Source organism: Manis javanica, chromosome 9, assembly GCF_040802235.1.
Source record: "Manis javanica isolate MJ-LG chromosome 9, MJ_LKY, whole genome shotgun sequence".
Classification (NCBI taxonomy): Eukaryota; Metazoa; Chordata; class Mammalia; order Pholidota; family Manidae; genus Manis; species Manis javanica.
The window spans coordinates 15670492-15691500 of record NC_133164.1 but is presented as its reverse complement, the minus strand read 5'-3'; the positions used below and the strand labels follow the sequence as shown (position 1 = coordinate 15691500).

General features: G+C 35.4%; 1 protein-coding gene across 2 annotated transcripts in view; it reads left to right on the top strand.

The window, feature by feature from the left end:
- Positions 1-18910, top strand: part of GPC5 (glypican 5) — a 1280510-nt gene extending 1261600 nt beyond the window's left edge. For both annotated transcript variants that reach the window (XM_073212456.1, XM_037024987.2), the window contains one exon: positions 15057-18910. In XM_073212456.1, coding sequence (XP_073068557.1) covers positions 15057-15214 — 158 coding nt within the window. In that variant the 3' untranslated portion in view covers positions 15215-18910. The remainder of the gene's footprint in view (positions 1-15056) is intronic.
- The last annotated feature ends 2099 nt before the right edge of the window (positions 18911-21009 follow it).

The following is a 21009-nucleotide window of genomic DNA, read 5'->3' as shown; positions in this document are numbered from 1 at the left end:
GATCCAATCATTGAAGAACACAATGGAGGGTATTAAAAGCAGATTAGATATGGTGGAGGAGGCAATTAATGAAATAGAAATTAGGGAAGAGGAATACAAAGAAGCTGAGGCACAGAGAGAAAAAAGGATCTCTAAGAATGAAAGAATATTGAGAGAACTGTGTAACCAATCCAAGTGGAACAATATTCATATTAAAGGGTAACCAGAAGAAGAAGAGAGAGAAAAAGAGATAGAAAGTGTTTTTGAGGAACTAATTATTGAAAACTTCCCCAATCTGGGTAAGGAGATAGTCTCTCAGGACATGGAGGTGCACAGATCTCCCAACACAAGGAACCCAAGGAGGACAACACCAAGACACATAATAATTAAAATGGCAAAGATCAAGGATAAGTACAGACTATTAAAAGAAAGGAAAAAGGGACAGAAAGGAATTACAAAAATAACCAGAAAACAATAAAGTGGCAATAACTACATACCTATCAATAAATATGTTAAATGTAAATGGGTTTAATGCCCCAATCAAAAGATTTAGGGTAGCACAATGGATAAATAATCAAGACCCAATTACACATTGCCAACAAGAGACTCATTTCAAACCTAAAGACACACACAGATTGAAAGTGAAAGGATGTAAAAAGACATTTCATGCAAATAACATGGAGAAAAAAAGAGGAATAGAAGTACTTATAGCAGACAAAATAGACTTCAAAACAAAGAACTAATTGAGAGATAAAGGACATTACATGAAGATAAAGGGATCAGTCCAACAAGAGGATATAACAATTCTAAACATCTATGCACCCAACATAGGATCAACTAAATATGTAAAGCAAATACTAACAGAACTAAAGGGGGAAATAGACTGTAACACATTCATATTAGGGGACTTTAACATGCCATTTACATCAGTGGAAAGATCACCCAGACAACAAATAAATAAGGAAACTGAGAAAACTGAACAACACATTAGACCAGTTGGACTTAACATATCTACAGAATAGTCCACCAAAAGCAGCAGGATACACTTTTTCTCAAATGTACATGGAATATTCTCCAGAATAGATCACATACTAGGCCACAAAAAGAGCATAAATTAATTCAAAATGATTAAAATTGTATCAGGCAACTCCTAAGACCACAATGGTATGAAACTAGAAATAAATTACATGAAGAAAACAAAACAAAACAAAAATCCCCTGCAAACACATGGAGGCTAAGTGATGTGCTTCTAAATAATCAGTGGATCAATGAACATATCAAAACAAATCATGCAATACATGGAGAAAAACGAAAAGGAGAGTACAACAGTCTAAAATTTGTGGGATGTCACAAAAGTGGTTCCAAGAGGGAAGTACATAACAGTATAGAACTACCTCAAGAAACAAGAAGAATCCCAAATAAATAGTATAAACTCACAATTAAGGAAACTAGAAAAACAAGAACAAATGACCCAAAGTTAGTAGAAGAAGGGACATAATAAAGATCAGAGCAATAATAAATGAGAAGAATTAAAGCAATAGGAAAAGAATCAATGAAACCAAGAGCTGGTTCTTTGAGAAGATAAACAAAATAGACAAACACCTAGCCAAACTTAACAAGAAAAAGAGAGAGAGTACACAAATAAAGAAAATGAGAAATGAAATAGAAATAGTAACAATGGACACCACAGAAATACAAAGAATTATTATAGAGAATTCTATGAAAATTCTATTCAAATAAAGTGGACAACCTAGGAGAAATGGATAAATTCCTAGAAAAATACAAACTCCCAAGATTGACCCAGGAAGAAACAGAATACCTGAACAGACCAATTAGTAGTAATGAAATTGAATTAGTAATAAAAAAACTCAACAAACAAATTCCAGGACCAGATGGCTTCAGAGCTGAAGTCTACCAAACATTGAAAGAAGAGCTAATACCCATCCTTCTTAAAGTATTCCAAAAAGTGGAAGAGAAGTGAATACTTCCAAACTCATTCTATGAGGCCAGCTTCACTCTAATTCTAAAACCAAAGACAGTACAAAAAAACAGAAAATTATAGACTGTATCTTTTATGAACAGAGATGCAAAAATCCTCAACAAAATAATAGCAAACCAAATTCAAAAATACATCAAAAGAATCAACCAACACAACCAAGTGAGATTTATTCCAGGGATGCAAGAATGGTATAATATTCATAAATCAATCAATGTGATACTCCAATTAACAAAAAAGAAGAATAAAAACCACATGATCATCTCAATAAACTCTGAAAAAGCATTTCATCAAAGTTCAACATCCATTCATGATAAAAACTTTCAACAAAATTGGTATAAGGGAAACATACCTCAACATAAAAAAGACCACATAGAACAAACTCACAGCTAACTTGATACTCAATGGTGAAAAGCTGAAAGTATTTCGTCTAAGATCAGGAACAAAACAAGGATGACTACTTTCAACACTTTTATTCAACAGTATTAGAGGTCCTAGCCACAACCATCAGACAAGATAAAGGATAAAAGGCACTCAAATTGGTAAGGAAGAAGTAAAACTGTCACTATTTGCAGATGACATGATATTACATATAAAAAATGCTAAAAATTCTACCAAAAAACTATTATAATAACTAGACTCAGCAAAGTTGCAGGATACAAAATTATATGCAGAAATCTGTTGCATTCCTATATACTAACAATGAACTAGAGAAAGAGAAATCAGGAAAACAATTCCATTTATAATTGCATCAAAAAGAATAAAATACCTATGAATAAACCAAACCAAGGAGGTGAAAGACCTGTACTCTGAAAACTACAAGACAGTCATAAAAGAAATTAAAGGATAGAATAGGATAGGAAGAATTAATATTGTCCAAATTGCCATCCTGCTCAAAGCAATTTACAGATTCAGTGTGATCCCTACTAAAATACTAATGGCATTTTTCAATGAACTAGAGCAAGTAATTCTAAGATTCATATGGAACTACAGAAGACCTTAAATCGATGGAACAATCCTGAGAAAGAAGAACAAACCTGGGGGAATTACACTCACTGAATTCCAACTCTACTATAAAGCTACAGTAATCCAAACAGTATGGTACTGGCCCAAGAACAGATTTGTAGATCAATGGAACAGAACAGAGAGCCCATAAATAAACCCATACAAATATGGTCAATTAATATATGATAAAGGAGCCATGAATATACAGTGGGAAAAGACAATCCCTTCAGTAGCTGGTGTTGGGAAAACTGGACAGCTACGTGCAAGAGAATGAAATCGAATTACTGTCTATCTCCATAAATAGAAGTAAACTCAAAATGTATTAAAGACCTAAATATAAGACATGAAATCATAAAACTCTTAGAAGAAAACTGTAGACTGATGCAGCCTCTATGAAAGCAGTATGGAGGGTCCTCAAAAACTAAAATTAGAAATAACCATATAACCCAGTAATCCCACTTCTGGTATTCTACCTGAAGAAACAAAAAGCCTTATTTGAAAAGATGTATGCACCCCTATGTTTATTGCTGCATTATTAACAATAGCCAAGACATGGAAGTAACCGAAGTCTCCATCAATAGATGAATGGACAAAGATATGGCACATATATACAATGGACTATTATTCCACCATACAATAGAAAGAAATCCTGCAATTGTTGACAGCATGGCTGGACCTAGAGGGTATTAATGCTAAGTGAAGTAAGCCAGGCAGAAAAAGACAAATACCATATGGTTTCACTTATTTGTGGAACCTATGAACAAAACAAAACAAAACAAAATGAATAAAATAGTAGTACACTCATAAAACACTGAGAAGTGACTGGAGATTGCCACAGGGGGTTTTGGAGTAGTCAGTGGGGAGGGTAAGGGGAATAAAGGGTTACAAGAATTCTCAGTTGTAATATAAGTCATGGGGATGGTAGTACAGCATGGAGACTATAGCCAATGATTATGCAACATCTTCCTATGTTGACAGATAGTAACTGCAATAGTGGGGGTAAGGATTTAATAATATTGGTAATGGCTGAACCACTGTGTTGTACACTTGAAACAAGATTGTATATCAACTATACGTCAATGAAAAAAGAAGAGAAAGAATTAAGATTCACAGCTTTTAGGAAAAAAAAATAGTGTCTTAAAAAATTTCCAGGAACAATCTGAGCATCTGTCTTTATAGGAAAATGCAGTTTGGGTTTGTTGTATTGAAGCTTTGTTTTGGGGATGTGGCTAATGTTTATTGAGACCAGGGTTTCATAAAAATTAATCTGTTCAACATTTATCAAGTGCTAAATATGTGGGGGTTATCCTATATATAATCATCTTCCCTAAACTTTGAAATGTAAGTACTTATGTATAAGCAGTTGAATTCTCTTTACAATAACAATTCTTTGATAATAGGGATGATTCTTTTTAATTTACTGGATTCCTGTTTATGTTGTATAACATCTCACTAACTTTTTCAGTAGTGCAGGTGGTTTGTTCTAAGGCACAAGTCCCCTCGCCAGGCCTTGACTGGCAGTCAGGAGGCTGGCTTCCTATGTGTGTCGCTATCCAATACTGCTATTGACTCACTTCGCCTGCCTCAACTGCTAATATTCAAATAATAACCATATTTATGTCCATGTAAAGAAATTACAGTATTTTCATATTTATGATTTCATTTAATTTTCACATCTATCCTGGGAGAAGGCATTATTATAATGTGAATGTTATAGATGAAGAAACTGATTCTCAGTAACTATGAATTTTGTAAGGTTTGCAGGGCTGGATCCCAGCTTCTTTCTACTATAATCCACTGCCTTGTAGCATGAACTGCAGGTGTCTGTGTAGCTCAAATTTAAATGAATTAAAAAGATTCAAGAGCTTATTTATATATCAAACTTATTTTGAAAATCATATATTCAAAAATTTTCAATCAAATATAGGATACTGTGAATTGTTACTTTTAAGCCCAAGGAACAAAAAACATAAACATGATCATGACTTTGAAGGGCTTAAAGTTTTAGGGGATGAGATCAATGAACCCAGATATAGGTGTCAAAAACATACATATCTATATGTTGTATATATATATTAGGTATATAAAACATTAAGATACACATATATAAAAAATAGTCTTAAGCTGAGTGTTTATGACAAGAAGAAAACATATAAACAGATACACACCTAGGGTAAAAACAGCAGTGTGTAATTGGGCAATGGGCAGGCACAAGGACACAAAGAACGAACATGATTGTTGTTAGGTTTATGCCAGAAAACACAGTAGTTGGAAAACTATGCATTTTACCTTCGTATGTCACATGGAATTAGATACCGGGGCAACAATGAATTGTGGGTTAGAGAGAGAATGAGTGTGGGTGTTATTTATTCCAGGAAATAATAATACAAGAATAAAAGGATTTCCATACTAGGTCAGGGAAGGTGATCCAGTAATTTTCAACATCTACATAATTCCTCTGCTTTCAACTCAACAGTGTTCCCTCCTCACACATGTACCTGTTATTTTCATAATGTTTTGTCAACCCAAGGTGCAGAAAATCATATATTTTTAAATGTTACATGGTCCCATCTGAATAGAAGCCCCCAATAGAGAACACCACGAGGGCAAGCAGAGAGCCATCTCCCACAGCCTGAGGGCTTGTCCTCCTGTGCGCTCTGTGGTGTGGATATTTTTATAAGTAACATTGCTATTCTTCTCACTAATGAGGGCAATGGCTATTTCCCTATATTTTATTAAGCCATCCCTTGGGCCAATAGAATTTCTTCTTCAAAATCACTTATACAGAATATTTAGAGCTTGAAATATTATGTTAAATATATTGATTTATAATACACATGATGAATTGCATATACAAGCCAAGATAATTCGTTTCCATTTAATAAAAGTAATAAGCTTCACAATCTCTCTTGCATAACATTCTTAGACATTTTGACAATTTTTAGGCTCTAAGGATTAGCTACTTAATATTCTTCACTTACTGAAGTAAAACAGGCACATTTTCTCTGAAGTTAATTTTCACATTTCATTGGGAAGAAAGTTGTCTCGTTGTCTGTGTTCACATTTTACTTGCAGCTGCTACTTTTTAGCAAATACTAGTAACTGAAAATGTCATCCACTTAATCCATAACTATCCAGTATCTTAAGGATATGCATTGAGTCCAACAAAAATATATAAATAAAATAAAATATTTAAAGGGCCCAAATTATATAAGTTATAGCAATCCTCAATTTTCCAAGTATTCCCATGGCTCCACAGCTAGCTAGGCCTTCTCGGGGCACATTAAGCGAGCTTTACAAGATTACACAGCTAATGTACCTGGCTTAGACAAAGCAATAGCAAAACCTCCTTCCTTCCAGTCTTCAATGTATATTCAGTTTTTCCTTTGTAATGCCATGGGTTGTTTTGCACTGTCTATTTGTAGAAAAGGAGCAATTATGTTTTACTAGTAAGTTTCCAAGCAAAATGGACCAGTGCTCAGTATTTTCAATAGTCACATCAGAGATGGTCATCAAAGACTAGTTAGCATCTTCAGCAGAACTGCTGATCAGTCAGAAAAGACACCAATCTGAGCTACACCAGTGTGAACTGGATGAAGAGACCCAGACTTAGAAAAGTGAGGATGGAGCTTCATTGGGCAGATGCTGGAAAGGTTCATTTCAGCAAGTTGCCTTCAAGATGACAGACTGATCAGACACATTAAATTTTATTCCCTCATGCCTTCGGGCTAAAATATAGTTTAAGGAGTATCTTTTTGAACCAAAACCTAAATTAATGGAGAGCAGAGGAAACAGAGGTAATGATAACATTTGGAAGCTAGAAAGCAGATGGATAAATGATTCCTAATGTAGGAGGCCCAACAAAGCCAATTCCCAGGCAACACTGAAGAAAGAAGGGAACCAACCCCATTTGCCCAATGAAATCCTCAAAAGATACAGGAATTGTCATCAACTGTCACCTTTGGGAAGAGGGGTGAGAGAGGGTTGACAAAACAAGGACTAGTCAATAACTGTAACATTATACAATCCCTCCCTCCACTCCAGACCAACAGATGCTTTCTGTCCCATATGTCAGTGCAATATAGGAGATGTAATCTGGGAAGAGTCTCTGGAATGTGGAATGCCAGGCACAGCTGAGGGCAGGAGTATTTTCTGAGAGTATTGACAAATGTGTGTGTGTGTGTGTGTGTGTGTGTGTGTGTGTGTGTGTGCAGATATATCTATAGATCTACTTACTCATCTACCTATTCATAAAGAATGCTGAGACTGTATCCTCCCCCTAACCTGCTTAAGAAGAAACAAAGACAATGAAAGAGGACTAGGTAGACATGACTTCTGTCTGCAATATTTCTGGGTCTTCTGCCCTTGTGCACATAGTAGGACTATGTCCTTGAGGTTAGGGATGGTCATGTGACTAGCTTTTGCCAATAAACTACTAAGCAGAAGTGACATGTCCCTTCCAGACATTTTTAATTGTCAGTTTGTTTCTCCACACCATGTCCCCATGTCCCCATGCTCTGATGCTTGTGGAAGCATGTGTTGATATGGAGGCAAGGTACTAAATAATATAAAGAGTTATCTAGACTAGCAATGAATGTTGCTACCAATATTTTGCAGGCATTTGTTTTTCCAGCTTGACCTACTCTATCCAACTGATATATATAGGTTACCCAACAATCTATATATTATTTAATAGTTATTGACCCCAATTTACACACTCAAAGTTCTAACATTTTCACTTCCCACCCTTAAATTTTAGCACATAAACATGAATCAGAGATTATCCCTTATCTAAGTGCATGATATGAAAAAGTCATATCCACTAGCAGAAGAAAAAAAAACCTGTATTAAAGACTGCAGAGAGAAGAAAACTTTGAAAAATACTGAAATTTAGATCTTAATAAGGCCTGAAAAGATGTAAACAACACAAAAGGGATATTTGAAGGAAAAAAATTGAATTTAATAAATGTAAACTACGAATGCAAGATTGCAAACTGCAACAAAAATACTTAACAATTAAGTTTGGAAATCTCCCAGAAAGCAGAGTGAAATGTTTGAAACCAGGAAATGAAATCAAAGGACATCTTCCAGAAATCAAATGATGGGACTTTTAGACACACTAGAGAAAATAGGGGACAGGAAATATCAGTGAAAGATTTTAAGAATGTCTCCCAGCTGGATATGAGGTTCTAGATAGAAAGAGTCGCCAATGTGAAGATATTTTACTATTAAAAATTAGACTGGAGAACGTGTTTACATATGAAATCTAATTATCCAAGAATTGCCATCAAGTCCTAAACAAGGCTAAGAAACTACAGATCTTCCCTGCGAAATGTTTGGTCTCAGCTGATGCCATGATGAGACCGAGAAAGCCCCATGGTAGGCGGGCGAATCCAGAAGAGGATGAGAGAGCCAAGCTAAGCCTTTTGTTTCTTTCTTCCCAACTTAACTAGGCAGAGCAACGTGTTCTCTTTCCTCGTGAGGAAATGGATGAGGTAGGCAAGCAGATGCAAGACGTGTTATTAGAACCACGAAGGGAAGGCAGTGGAGGTCTTTCCTGCTCCCAAGATCTGGTTACCAAGTTATCCATACCTTCACTAACTTCCATCTGCTTGAACTATCAATTACTGAAACAGTGGAGTTAAAATCCCCTAGGACTGTGGATGTATCTGCATTAATTTGTGATTTTACCCAACTGTTTTCCTTTATTAATATTTCTTCATTTGCTTTGAGAATATGCTAAAGGTAACTTAAGCTCAGAATTGTTATATCTAATTGTTGATTATTTCTCTTCTCATCATGTAATGACCCTTACCCTGTTTAGGGCTTCAAGTCCATTTTATCTTTATTAATAGAATGGCATCAGTTTTCTTTTGATTATTATTTGTTTAGAATATATTTTTGCAAGCCTTTATGCTCATCCTTTCTGTGTCATATTTTGGTGTGCTGCTAGTTATTTTTAAAAATCCAAACTGTCTGCTTTATACTTCATTTAGTTCATTTAGAGATTACTAAATTATGCATATGGTGCTAACATCTGAGTTTGTGCTTTTTATTTGCCAAAAATTTTTGTTTGTTTTTTTCTGACTCCATTAATACTAGATTTCATTAATACACTTTTCCATAGTGGATTAGGAACATATATAACCCATATAAGTTCATTTGGCCTTGAATTTTTAATATTCATTAAAATACATCATTATTGTGACAAAACCTAAAGTTAATTAATGTTTCTCACTTCCTCCCAAACATCCAAATAGTTCAGAATGTTTTAACAATTATTTTCAAGTGTTTTAATTACACCTTCCTTTCAACCTCTAAATTAATAATTTTGTTGTTTTTTCAACCACAGACTTATGTATATAGTAACTTAGGTGTTTGTCAATTACTTTGATCACTACTATAACTTTCATTGAACTCCTTCATTGGGGTTCAGTTTCTGTCTTTTTCACATACTCTTTAATAATGCTTTTAGTTGTTTGGGGAGTATTAAAAATGCTGACTCTTTGTTAAGATACCTTTATATCCTCCACACAGTTTAACTCTGTATAGAGTATTACATTTTTTTCATGTTTGGAATAAATTTTTATTTTAGCATCTATCATTGCCCTTGAAAATTCATCTAATATTTCATTCTGTTAATGACAATCTGTCCTTTCTCTCAGTGCTCTAAGAAATTTCTCTTTGTCTTTTGTACCATAGAATATCACTACTATGTGTCTAGGTATAGATTCAGCTTTATTATTATTTTAATTTTTAATAGTGTTTTAAGCCCATATTATCACTACTATAGCAAGTACAACAAATATTTTGTAATTTCATTAACATTACTAGCAGTGTGTGATCAAGCTCATTTTTCAAAGATAGTTTTCAGAATCATTAAGTAAAATTGCCCCAAATACCCGTGAATTCCTATAACTGAGGACTACAGTCTATAACCAAGGACTAGTATATGTACTAGATGTACTTCTCATATTTGGCTTTAATTAACAACTGTGCAAAAAATTACTCTTTAAGGTTTCTATTTCAAAATTATTTCTAGAAGAAGTTTCACAATGATGGCTTAATAAACATAACAGTAATATTATTATAAAATTGCTTAAAATAATTCAGCATTTTTCAGTATGAGATGTGTGTCTGTTTCTAAAGTCTTCAAAATTCAGTAAAGCAGACTTAAGGAAAAGACCTGGATGATCATTACAGAATAAAATATAGCATCAGAAAATAGCAAAAAAGCCAAACAGTACAATATTCCCTCTGTGCTACAAACTCTATCCTGAAAAAAAGAAAGCCTATCATTAATTAGTAAGGAGCCACCAATAATTTAGTTGATACAATAACAAAATAATGAAATTAATCCTCAGCATTAACCAGAGCTGAAATATTATAATAAATCATACTACTTTAAAGTAAGCTTTGGTTTATAGTCAAAATCTCCTATTATTTTTAACACATTGTTTAAATTATTAACAATTAGAATTACTCCATTATTCTTACATAATTTATTGAGAAAAGAAGACTTTTCAGTACTTACAAAGAGTCAGTCAAAGGGACTATAAGTAAATCTCATGCCCTGTCCCACAGAGAATGGAAGAGGCTGCCATGAGACAGCCCCACTTATTAGTCACACCCTCTAAAATCAAAGAGAAAATCACAGAGATAACCTTCAGCTGAGGTGTTCATGAGGCTATAGGATTACTCTGTCTTTTCAAATCATAGTCATTCTGCTTTTGTTATAGGATTACATGGAAGACCCCATGGAAAACTAGAAAGTAATTCAGCATTTTCTAGGATATACTCTGGATTCAAGTGACCCAACAACCTGAGTAAACCTGTCAATCATATCTCCTGGGAGATGAGATCTGATTAGATTGGTTAATCACAAAAAAAGAAAAAAAAACTGGCAGGCTGATATAAGAAGCTATCTCTGGTTTCTACATTCTGTTTTATTGCCATATGATTTTATATCTTTATATTAAAAGCAAACAAATTTGAGGCACTAAATAGACATTTTTCCACAGATGACATACAAATGGCTGACAGGTACATGAAAAGATGCTCAGCATTGCTATTACTCAGAAAAATGCAAATCAAAGTCACAATGAGACATCACCTCACACCCATCAGTATGGCTACTATTAAAAAGACAACAAGGGGTTGCATCCTTGACAAAACTGGCTGCTGTCTCCTCTCTGCCCTGCCTTTGTCAAGAGGCACCTCATTTGTATAAGATTGTATTTATTTGCTCCCCAATAAAGAAGACTTTTCAATTTTTTTCTTATAGAGAAATTTACTTTTTTCTTATAAATATCCATTTATTTTCTTTTACCACTTTTTCTATCGGGATGTGTGATTTTCACATAGATTATGAGAATTCTGTATATTAAGGACATTACCCTTTTGCTGCATACACTGCAATATTTTCTCCACTTTACTATTCGTCCACTTAATTTTTTTAAGGTGTTCCATGTTGTACAGAGGGTTTTTTTTTTATTAAGAAGCTAATAAAATTATTAATTTTTATTGTATAGATTCTACCTAAAAATCTATACACTTTCCCCCACTTACACATACATTTTTAAAAACCAACTATATGCTTGGTTTGCTTCCTCATTATTTATACTTAGTCTTTGGTCCCACCGACACTTTAGAGGATGCTGATGGGTAAATACCTCGCTTATTTTACAAATACTTACTATCAATTAGCCAGCACTGTATGTTGATTAACCCTCTTTTCTCACTGAAACAGCTGTCATTTTAAGGTTCTGTAAAACGGAGGTCATGTGTGAAGTCCTCCAGCCAGCCAGACTATACAAAGCCAAAGTCTGACCGTAAATTCAATGCTTTCATTGTGCAGTGCCAAAGGGGATACTGCTGGATTCAGAGCCACATTTGACTGGGCCCCACCTGGGATTCAGCCACGGCCAAATTACTTTGACTAAATCACTTCTTTGGCTCCTAATCTGCAGAATAAGGAGAAATAATTCTACTTACTTTATCCCACAGTTGTGAGAGTAAGAGTCACTTTTCAATTTATCCACTTGATGATATCCATTAAAAGCACACTATGTAATAGACGTTTTTTGAGGTCCATAATTATAGCTATCTTGAAAACAGGTCATTTCTGGAGGTCAATTATTTCAACTTCACTGAATTCAAATCATGACCTATATATTCCTGCTCCCAACATTGAAACCTGTCCTATGCTTTCACCATTGGAGGAGAAGACACCTTGTGGCTTTTTTTTTTTTTCAGACTCATCACAGAAAAAGCCTGTAAGTGCATTGTACACATTCAGTCTCTGGCAGAGCCCAGGACACAGAACTGGTAATGGGCAAATTTTGTGACTGAGGGACCAAATTAAAAATGAATTCTTGCCCATGAAATCTTCCTTATTAAAATAGACAATAAATCCTATTTAAATATAGTCCTCACTGTTTAGTGAAACGAAGAATGTGTTAACTATGTGGCTAGACGAAATAGAGAAATATTGACAGGGAATAGGCCAGCGCATCCAGGACAAAAAGAAGGGGTCCTCTAGGTTCACTGCCCATTCTGTTCTTCCACCATTGTTGGCGCACCCACAGATTCTAACTCTGAATGCTTCCAGGTGCTTGATTAATACACAAAACTAGCACGTGGTCAGCCACCCCAAATCAAGGAAGGAGAACTGCCTAGCCCACTTTCCGGGCAACCTAACTGACCTTCTGCGTTCTCTGTTTAAGTACTATCTTTAGCTGCCCAGCAAAGTGCTCGGGGTCAGCCCAGCAAAAGATGTGAACATAGGCTCCGTTCAGCTTCTGGACTTAATGCTTGGCTCCAGTGCTCACATGTTACTTAATCTCCCAGTGCCTCAGTTTCCTCACCTACAAACTTAAGGCCAGTGCCTACTGAAAGAGATTCTTGTGAAAATCAAACCCGTTAATATTTCTGAAGGGTCTGGAACAATACTGGCACCATAGCAAGTGCTCTGTAGATACTGTCAAATAAATGAACATGCTTGAACACTTTCTTAGCAGAGACTTCCTTGACCAAGTTACATCCCTTTAACATACTTCATGGTGCCAATCAGTGGAAATACACCTGAGTTTTAATATTAAATTTATTTTTGTAATAATATGACTATTAGTCTTCCCCCACCCAGGGCAGAAATATGAACTTACTGGGATCTTTTTGGGTTCCTTTTATGCAGAGAAAAGATTATTCAAACATTATTTTGCTTTTGTTAATTTATTAATGTAATGAATTCCCAAACTAATTTTTCTTTTATGGGTCTTTGGCTAAGCTTTGTTATAATTTACAAACTTAATTAATTAAATTCCTTTAAGAAAACAATCATTGCATCAAATAATTGTGAGGCTGGCTTTCTTCACGTGCTAAGATTTCCTAACGCATGTCGAGGCCAGGTTGTGATTTGATCCGAAAGTGCAGCCTTATTGCCAGACTCTTGAAGGGACCTTTAATTCTTATGATATCTCACCTTAAGGGACCATCACCTTTAGAACTACCACATTAGTAACATCTCTACTTTAGATGTGAAAAATGACAGCCAATTGAAGGTGGACTATCCCTCTCGGCATTGGATGGCTTGCAGGCATAAGTTTTAACATCTTTCTACCTTTTTTTTTCTACTCAACACGGTACCCCCTGAACCCAGACCAGCGCCCGCTCATGAATGAATGAGAGAAATACCAGCTCTGAAAGGCATGAGAAAAAGTTCTTCATGAACCAATGCAAATACCTCTTCACAGAGCTTTAAAAACAAAAAACAACTCCTGTAAAGTTCAAATTTATGTAGTTATCTTAGAAAAAGATTTTAATTGCCTAGAGTCCTCATAGCTAGCTCCTTGTTAAACTCCAGCATAACAAGAAATATAAAAACCATGACTAAAATATTCACACTCCACTTCAGTCCCTATAAAAAAAAAAAAAAAGAATCAGTAGTTTTTCTTGCCTAATAACACAGAAGGAGAAAACAGGTACCCAAACAATAGAAAATAATGCAGGAGCTCAGACTGTAAAATCAATATGTCAGATCAGTAGAGCTGTACTTCCTTTGAATGCTCTCATTTCTGCGCACAGTAGAGCTTACCTTCTGAATTATATATACGTATTGACCTAATTATATAAATACTGACTTTTCCTTATATGAAGCTTTTTTTTCAGTCTCACTGTAATTACATTGTCAATATTTATGGCTGCAGTAATACTGAACTTAAACTTGTTAATTGTGACAGATAGTGGCATGCCAAGAGATAATTCAGACAGTCACATGGTCTCCGAACATTGGTGGCACTAGATAATAAATGCTAACTCAGTAATTCCCTAGGTTTATCATAGTAAGGCAAGCTTCTTAAAGAAAGTGATTACTTCATCCCCAGTGATTTGGGAGCTGGTCTCTTCTTCAGCTTGTCAAGTTTTGTAACATGCAGAATTAGTAACCAGGATGTGACTGGATTTTGGTCTATAATTTCACCTATTTGTCTTTTGATTTTGTTTCTATTTTTTTAATCAAATCCTTTATCCCCAACTTCACTCCCCAAGCCACCCTGTTAACAAAGTCTTTGATCCTTTTGACAGGTGTCTACACCTCTCTCCCCACAGCTGTGTGGATACCATTTAATATCCTTTAATGTGATGTGTAAATCCCACTTTTTAAAAATGTCCTATTTAAATTATTTCTCCTTAAGTGGTTTTATTTTCATGAGAAAGGTTTCACAGAGTTACTCCACTTGTAACATCTCTGAGACAAGCAATAACATCTTACCTCAGGACATTTTAATTAAATTTCTTTTTCTGTTTTTTTTTTTTTTGAACAATCAAAGACATTAGAGAAATATTCCAGATGCTTTAGAAAGCTCTTCACTTTAGAAAGCTTCCCACTCCAAGGTCTGCACTCTCCAATTTACCCAAGAATTGAAGTACATGGGTCACATTAATCATTTTGAGTTAGGTGATCATGTAAAGAATGCTCCAGAAAAACAACGGTGTCCCCACACTGGATTTAAGACAGTTCTAGACATACCATGGAGAGGTACTCATGCATCTTCCTGTGTTTTCTTATTTGCCTCTGCAGGGATGCCAGAGGAGATGAACCTCAGTGATGTAAAGCGAATCCACCAAACGGATGGTGGTGGTACTTTAGATACAACAGGAGCGGGATGTACAACAGCAACTGAATCTTTGGCATTTACTCTGATGGGTGCAGTGATGTTACTTCCTGGGCTTTGGTAACTAAACAATTCTGCTTTGATATATATATCATATTGGAGCCTTGATTTCTCCCCTCTCTTCATTTGACTGGATTAAGACTTTTTTGAATGTAACAATTGTATTTATGAAAAGGTATGTCACACTAACTTCTTTAAAGCCCAGTTGGAATGCTCACAAAGTATCTAAAAACTAACATTTAAGTGATAGACTCTGAAAACATGTCTTGATTCTGAATTAAATCTTCTTAAATTCTAGTGTATTAAACCTGCAAATACGAAAAGCACAGAAATGGCTTTGACTACGAAAGTTTTACTATATCTGTAATTTTATTATCCTTGATTCCAACTTCTTCCCTTTCTAAATGAAAAATGCTTTAAACCGAACGTGTATTTGCAGGACAATGAAAGCAATACATTGTGTTTCTTAAAATACTTAAAAATGGAATTAGAATTCCATTAAATGAATCAAAGCAAGCTATTAATGGCAAATAGTATGCATGCATTTTCAAGAGATTCTTCCATTTTTGCAAGTTATAGAAATAAATTACTGAAAGCATATAAGTCATAGAGTAGATTGTTGAGGAGCATTTCACATAATTTCATTGAAGAAGCTTAATCATTTTTATCTGCTGTAAAGTAGCCACTGACAAACCTTAAAGCTGAGTGTTTTGGTAGCATCTGATTTGTATTCCATTATATTCAAAATGCATCTTTGGTATTGTGGCTCTGTTCCTCTCTCCTTGCCTAATGGATTTAGTTGTGTTGCTAAGTACACACCTGCTCTAGGAATATCTTTAATAAAGCTGTCAATTGTTTGGTGGAAAACGTTAAAGAATATTGATCATTTCTTCTGGCAAATGAGATATTCATACATTTTCAAAATATTTATTTTTAAAGCTTGATATTAAGCAATTGACTATACATTTCAAAGGTTCCTCTGAGTATCTAAAGACATGTACTCAGACAAAAAAATGTGGCACACAATGCTTTAGCTCCTTTCCTATTTGCACATTAGCAGGGCTGCTAATCCACAGCCCCTGATTTCCAGTGTGATAGGATGTCTCAACAGACACTGTCTAGAATACATCTATCACAGTGCTTAAGGAGGAAGAGATAAGTCAGCTTTTAATAAGAAGTATCACATTCAATCGATACCCAGAAAAATATGAAGTTCCAGGATAGAAAAGACAAGTGCTGAACTTTTAAAATAAAAGGATTTGAAATAACCTCTGAAAAAGAGTTGAAGATGGCCCAATTGACAAAAATATTTGTAAGATGAAATCACTCTTCCAAATCAGGAGACAGTGTGTGATCAAACCATGTTCTTTCTTAGGGTCTCAATTACCCAAATGATCTGATGATGGTCAATTTAAACTACAATATGTTTGAAATGCCAAATCATATTTTCTTGTCTGTTCAAGCATGCCTCAGAACTGGAAGTGTTATTCTCTCTGCCAATTCTGGATGTCATTTTCCTAGGCTGCCATTCCAGATTTTAATGTTTATTCCATGATCTACTTGGTTTACAACTCATTTGCACTGCCACACTCCACAGATTATAAATTTAAACATATATTTTTCTAATCTTCATTTCAACCTCAGCTCATTATTTAAATAACTCTGAAACAAATAATACTAAGTTATCCAGTTGCTTCACGCCAGCCCATGTCATGGTCGGCTTGCTCTGGCAAAACTGACCCAACCTTAGAGGAATTTGAAAGGGATAAACAAACTGAAGGGCATAGTTCAGCAGTCTAAAATGTTTCTGGATAAAATTAGTTGATAGGAGATAATTTTAGATATGGCTGGAAATGGATAAAAGCAGCGTAGTAGCCCAGACACCAGTAGGAATATATATATTTTTTCCATCCCAGCAAGATTTTACTGTCCCTCTGCAGTATCTCTCTTATTTGCAGTGTCCATCCTCTTGCTGTGAATTTTTACACACCTGTGTAAGAGGAATATTTTTATTAACTAAATTTGACAGACTCCACTGGGTGTTGTTTACCTCCAGGTAGGCACTTTGGAGACCATATATCACAACAATGCTGCTGGAGCTCAAAACACTTGGAGGTTTGTAGAATTTCCTTAAGAGCCTGTGGCAAGTTTTTTAAATATTCTCAATGAAGATGTTCGTTCCTTACTCCTCTAGCATTTTACGTGTGTATGGCCCTTCCTAATTTACAAAGCTCTTTCAAATGAGACACAGTATGTGTGATCAAACCATGTTCTTTCTTAGGTTCTCATTTGAACTTCCTCATTCTTTGAGGATGGGCCCTGTTTTTAGTTAAATAAAAACAACACTGAGGGTTTTTTTAAATATGGCTCAGAATTTTCTTTTGAAGATTTTCCCATAAGTAGTCTAAAAAGTTTTTGAGCAGTGGCAAAATTGTGAGAATGTGTGTTTACTTTCCAGAATGATTTAAAGGATAATATTCAAGTTTGTGTACATATTTAAAAATAGTCCCATCTTACTCTGGGATCATTCAAATAAAGACATTTTTCTTGAATCTCTGAGTTATTTTTATATCAGTGTAAATGATTATGAAGCAGTCCAGTGTTCTGCATGTATTGGGGAAGAACTGGTTAACAATATGAGCTAACACTTACTTTACGTTTCCTCGGTATAGACACCATGGTAAATGCATATGTGCACAATCCCTTTAGTCTCCCCAAAACATCATCACCTCCATTTTCCCAGGGAGGAAACTGAGGCTTAAAAATACTATGTAATTTTTCTGGGGTCATACTAGTCAGAGTAGAATCAGATGGGAGATTGTAATGCCTCTGAATAAACAGTATACATTCCTGGTTCAAAGATGATGATAGCTCTGGAAGAGTAAAAGAATCATCCAGTTAGCAAAAAAACCATTTAGAGGTCACGTAAGTCTCCAAGCTAGGATTTAAAAAACTGACTGCTTAATTATAATTGTATAATTGTCAAGCCGCATATTAATGTTAAAGCCTAATGAGGAGAAACGGAAACATGAATTTTGCTTTGAGCACCAGGCATGACTCTCCCCCCACACGTGTGTGTAAATTCCACTCAAACACTTCAACCCTCAAAATAAATCAGCTACCAGAGATGAGAAGGAAAACACACAAGTTTGATAACATATCACAGAATCATGAAATGTCTCTTTGTTTCCTGGGCAACTGAAGGGTATAAACATCTCTTTGCCCATAAGACACAGGAAGGCATGGCAAGGAAGGAAGGAAGGGAAGCAGGGAGCAGGGGGATGGGTGGAATATTATTTTTAAACTCCCAGATTTGCCTCTTAATCCTCCATTTGTTCAGGAACCCTTATTAATGAAATAATGTCTGGAGTGTTCCCTTCTCATGAAAAGACAGAACTTAATAAGCTATTTCCTCCCAAACACTCAGGTTTTTCTGAAGTGCTAAACAATGATGTTTGAATAGAACTCAATTAGCTTATTGATAATTGTTTTCAATCACCTGAATTATTGTCTCTATCATCAGAACCCTTCAGGTGCAATAAAAATTGCTTTTTCTTGAGTGAATGAATTCAACCTAGACTTCTATTATTCTGTGAGATATTTACAGAGCAGTTGGTGATATCAGTATTTACTTGGGTAGCAAACTTTGGTATCTTATACAATCACACGGGTTGTAGGAAAATTAAAAATTAATAATTATTAATGTTGCTGGGTTTGACTTTGGGCATGTCAAGTTTGTCTTTAAATAGCATATTGTTTTGTGTCAATCATTTCTGATTAAAATAGAGATAAAATATATTTCTCAAGTCAGAAGTCTGCTTTTTCTTTGTAATTGCGTGGTGACTGAAGTGGTTTTATATTACCATTGTTTTATCAACAGAAATTTAATTTTAGTCTGATTTCATTGTGGTTCTTAAATTATCCTTTCTGCCTTCATTTGCAGAAGAGACTGAAGAATTTCATCACAGCACAATTTACATTGTCATATTATTAACAATAATAAGCTATTTGGAAGAGGGCAAAGTGGGGTTCAATATTTTGGATATACTTGCAAACACCTGATTCAAGAGTCTGTCATCTTTCACTTACCAGTTATCACATTGGAATCATCTTCGCCCTGAAGTGTATGAGAAGATTACACATCCTACCTTCTTGGGAAATTTGTAGTTTGACTTTACCAAAAGTAAGGGAAAGAAAAATAGATAGAGGAATTTGAAATGCTAAAGGATTAAAACAGAATCATGAATACGTACAGATCAAAACTAGGCCAACACAGGAGTTGAATTGACCCACAGGAATAATTTGGGTACTTTGATAAGTAAATTCCTACTTTAATGAGTTTCAAAAGCCACTTCAAGAAGCTCTGAACTAGAAGGAAGTAAGAAACTTAGAAGGAAAGCAGGGGTGATGGGCTGCTTTTCCTATTACCCAGCCAAGGCCACCTAATTGCAAAGATAAATGCTGAGTGGTCCATGCATTCAGCAAAAACCCGTCTTATCCTACCTCTTTAATAAATCTAGGGATTCACCAGGTAAAGAGTCTTCCACAGCAGCAATTTATTCAGAATGATGTTAAAAGACCTACCTGAACTCAAGAATGACTGACTCTATAATTGGGGTCAGCACTGCCTACGACTTCCAGAATGCACTAGCAAAGTCACTGCACTTCTCCAACTCACCCAGCATCACTACTCTCGTCTTCCTGCTGCCCACAACTGCTCTCTCACACCCCATTTATATTTTCCTGCTGTGGTTTCCATTTCATTTTTGTTGGCTTATCTATAAAATTGGGCAACAGCATCTAATTCAGAGAAGTACTTCGAGAACAAGATAATAATACAACACAAATTAGGAACCCAACCTGGGCAATGATAAGCTTAATAATTCATGGTTGTTCCTTTCCCATGAAACCTTCTGTTAACATGCTCATGTTCCCAGGATAACACAATACCAAAATATTTAGTTACGTAGTTATGGATTCTGCCTGTGGACAAGCTTTTGACAGGGAAACAGAGCATCAGGAGGGAGTTTTGAGTGAGTAAGGAGAGTTTAGAAAGGGGACAGGAAAGAAGAAAGAGGAAAAGCATAGGGGAGTCCCCACCTGCCTGTTTCATGCTTTCCTTAGCCACGTTCTGGCTACAAGTCTTAATGGTTGAAAATACATTTCAAACATATTGGGAGTTAAAGAGTGATCTTGCATTTTTTATTATAAAGGGATGTTAGCCATGACCCCAGTGTTCAGTGTGAATTTGGTCTCTAACTGTAATTAATTGAAAACCTCAGTCTTCTCATCCAGCTTAAAAGTCCACTTGGTTGACATATTCAGATTGGTATGTTGAGTGATTACACCGGGGGGTAGAACACAGCCCAATCTTTGGTGAGAACTAACAATGAATGAGCAAGCAGTGTGTTGCTCAGGGTCACACTAAAAGTCACCACCAAGAGGATATTTCTGAGTGGCGGAGCCACTTCCTTAAGGTCCCATGGCTAACAGGTGAAAAAGCAAGTATTCTAAAACAAGTCAGATTTCAAAATCCTTCTTTCTACTGCACCACTCAGCATCGTATGGGCTCAGAAACCCTCTATTGGTCAATGAATGAGGTGGGGCTATTTTGTAGGGTTTGCAGGACATTTTAAATTTTTCTATTATGACGTTCAGTTTTTATTCTCATCTTATCTCTCAGGTATTTTTTTCTCCTCTTCTGTCTTCCTTTCATCTCAAATTTTGCTCTGGTAATAAGGCGAGTATCTTGAAGAGATTCCATATGCCAGATGTCCTGGTGTGGCCATCTGACAGAGAGCTTGGCTCACTCATGACCCACAATCATCCAAAATGCTGGAAAAACCAGAACAAAAAAAG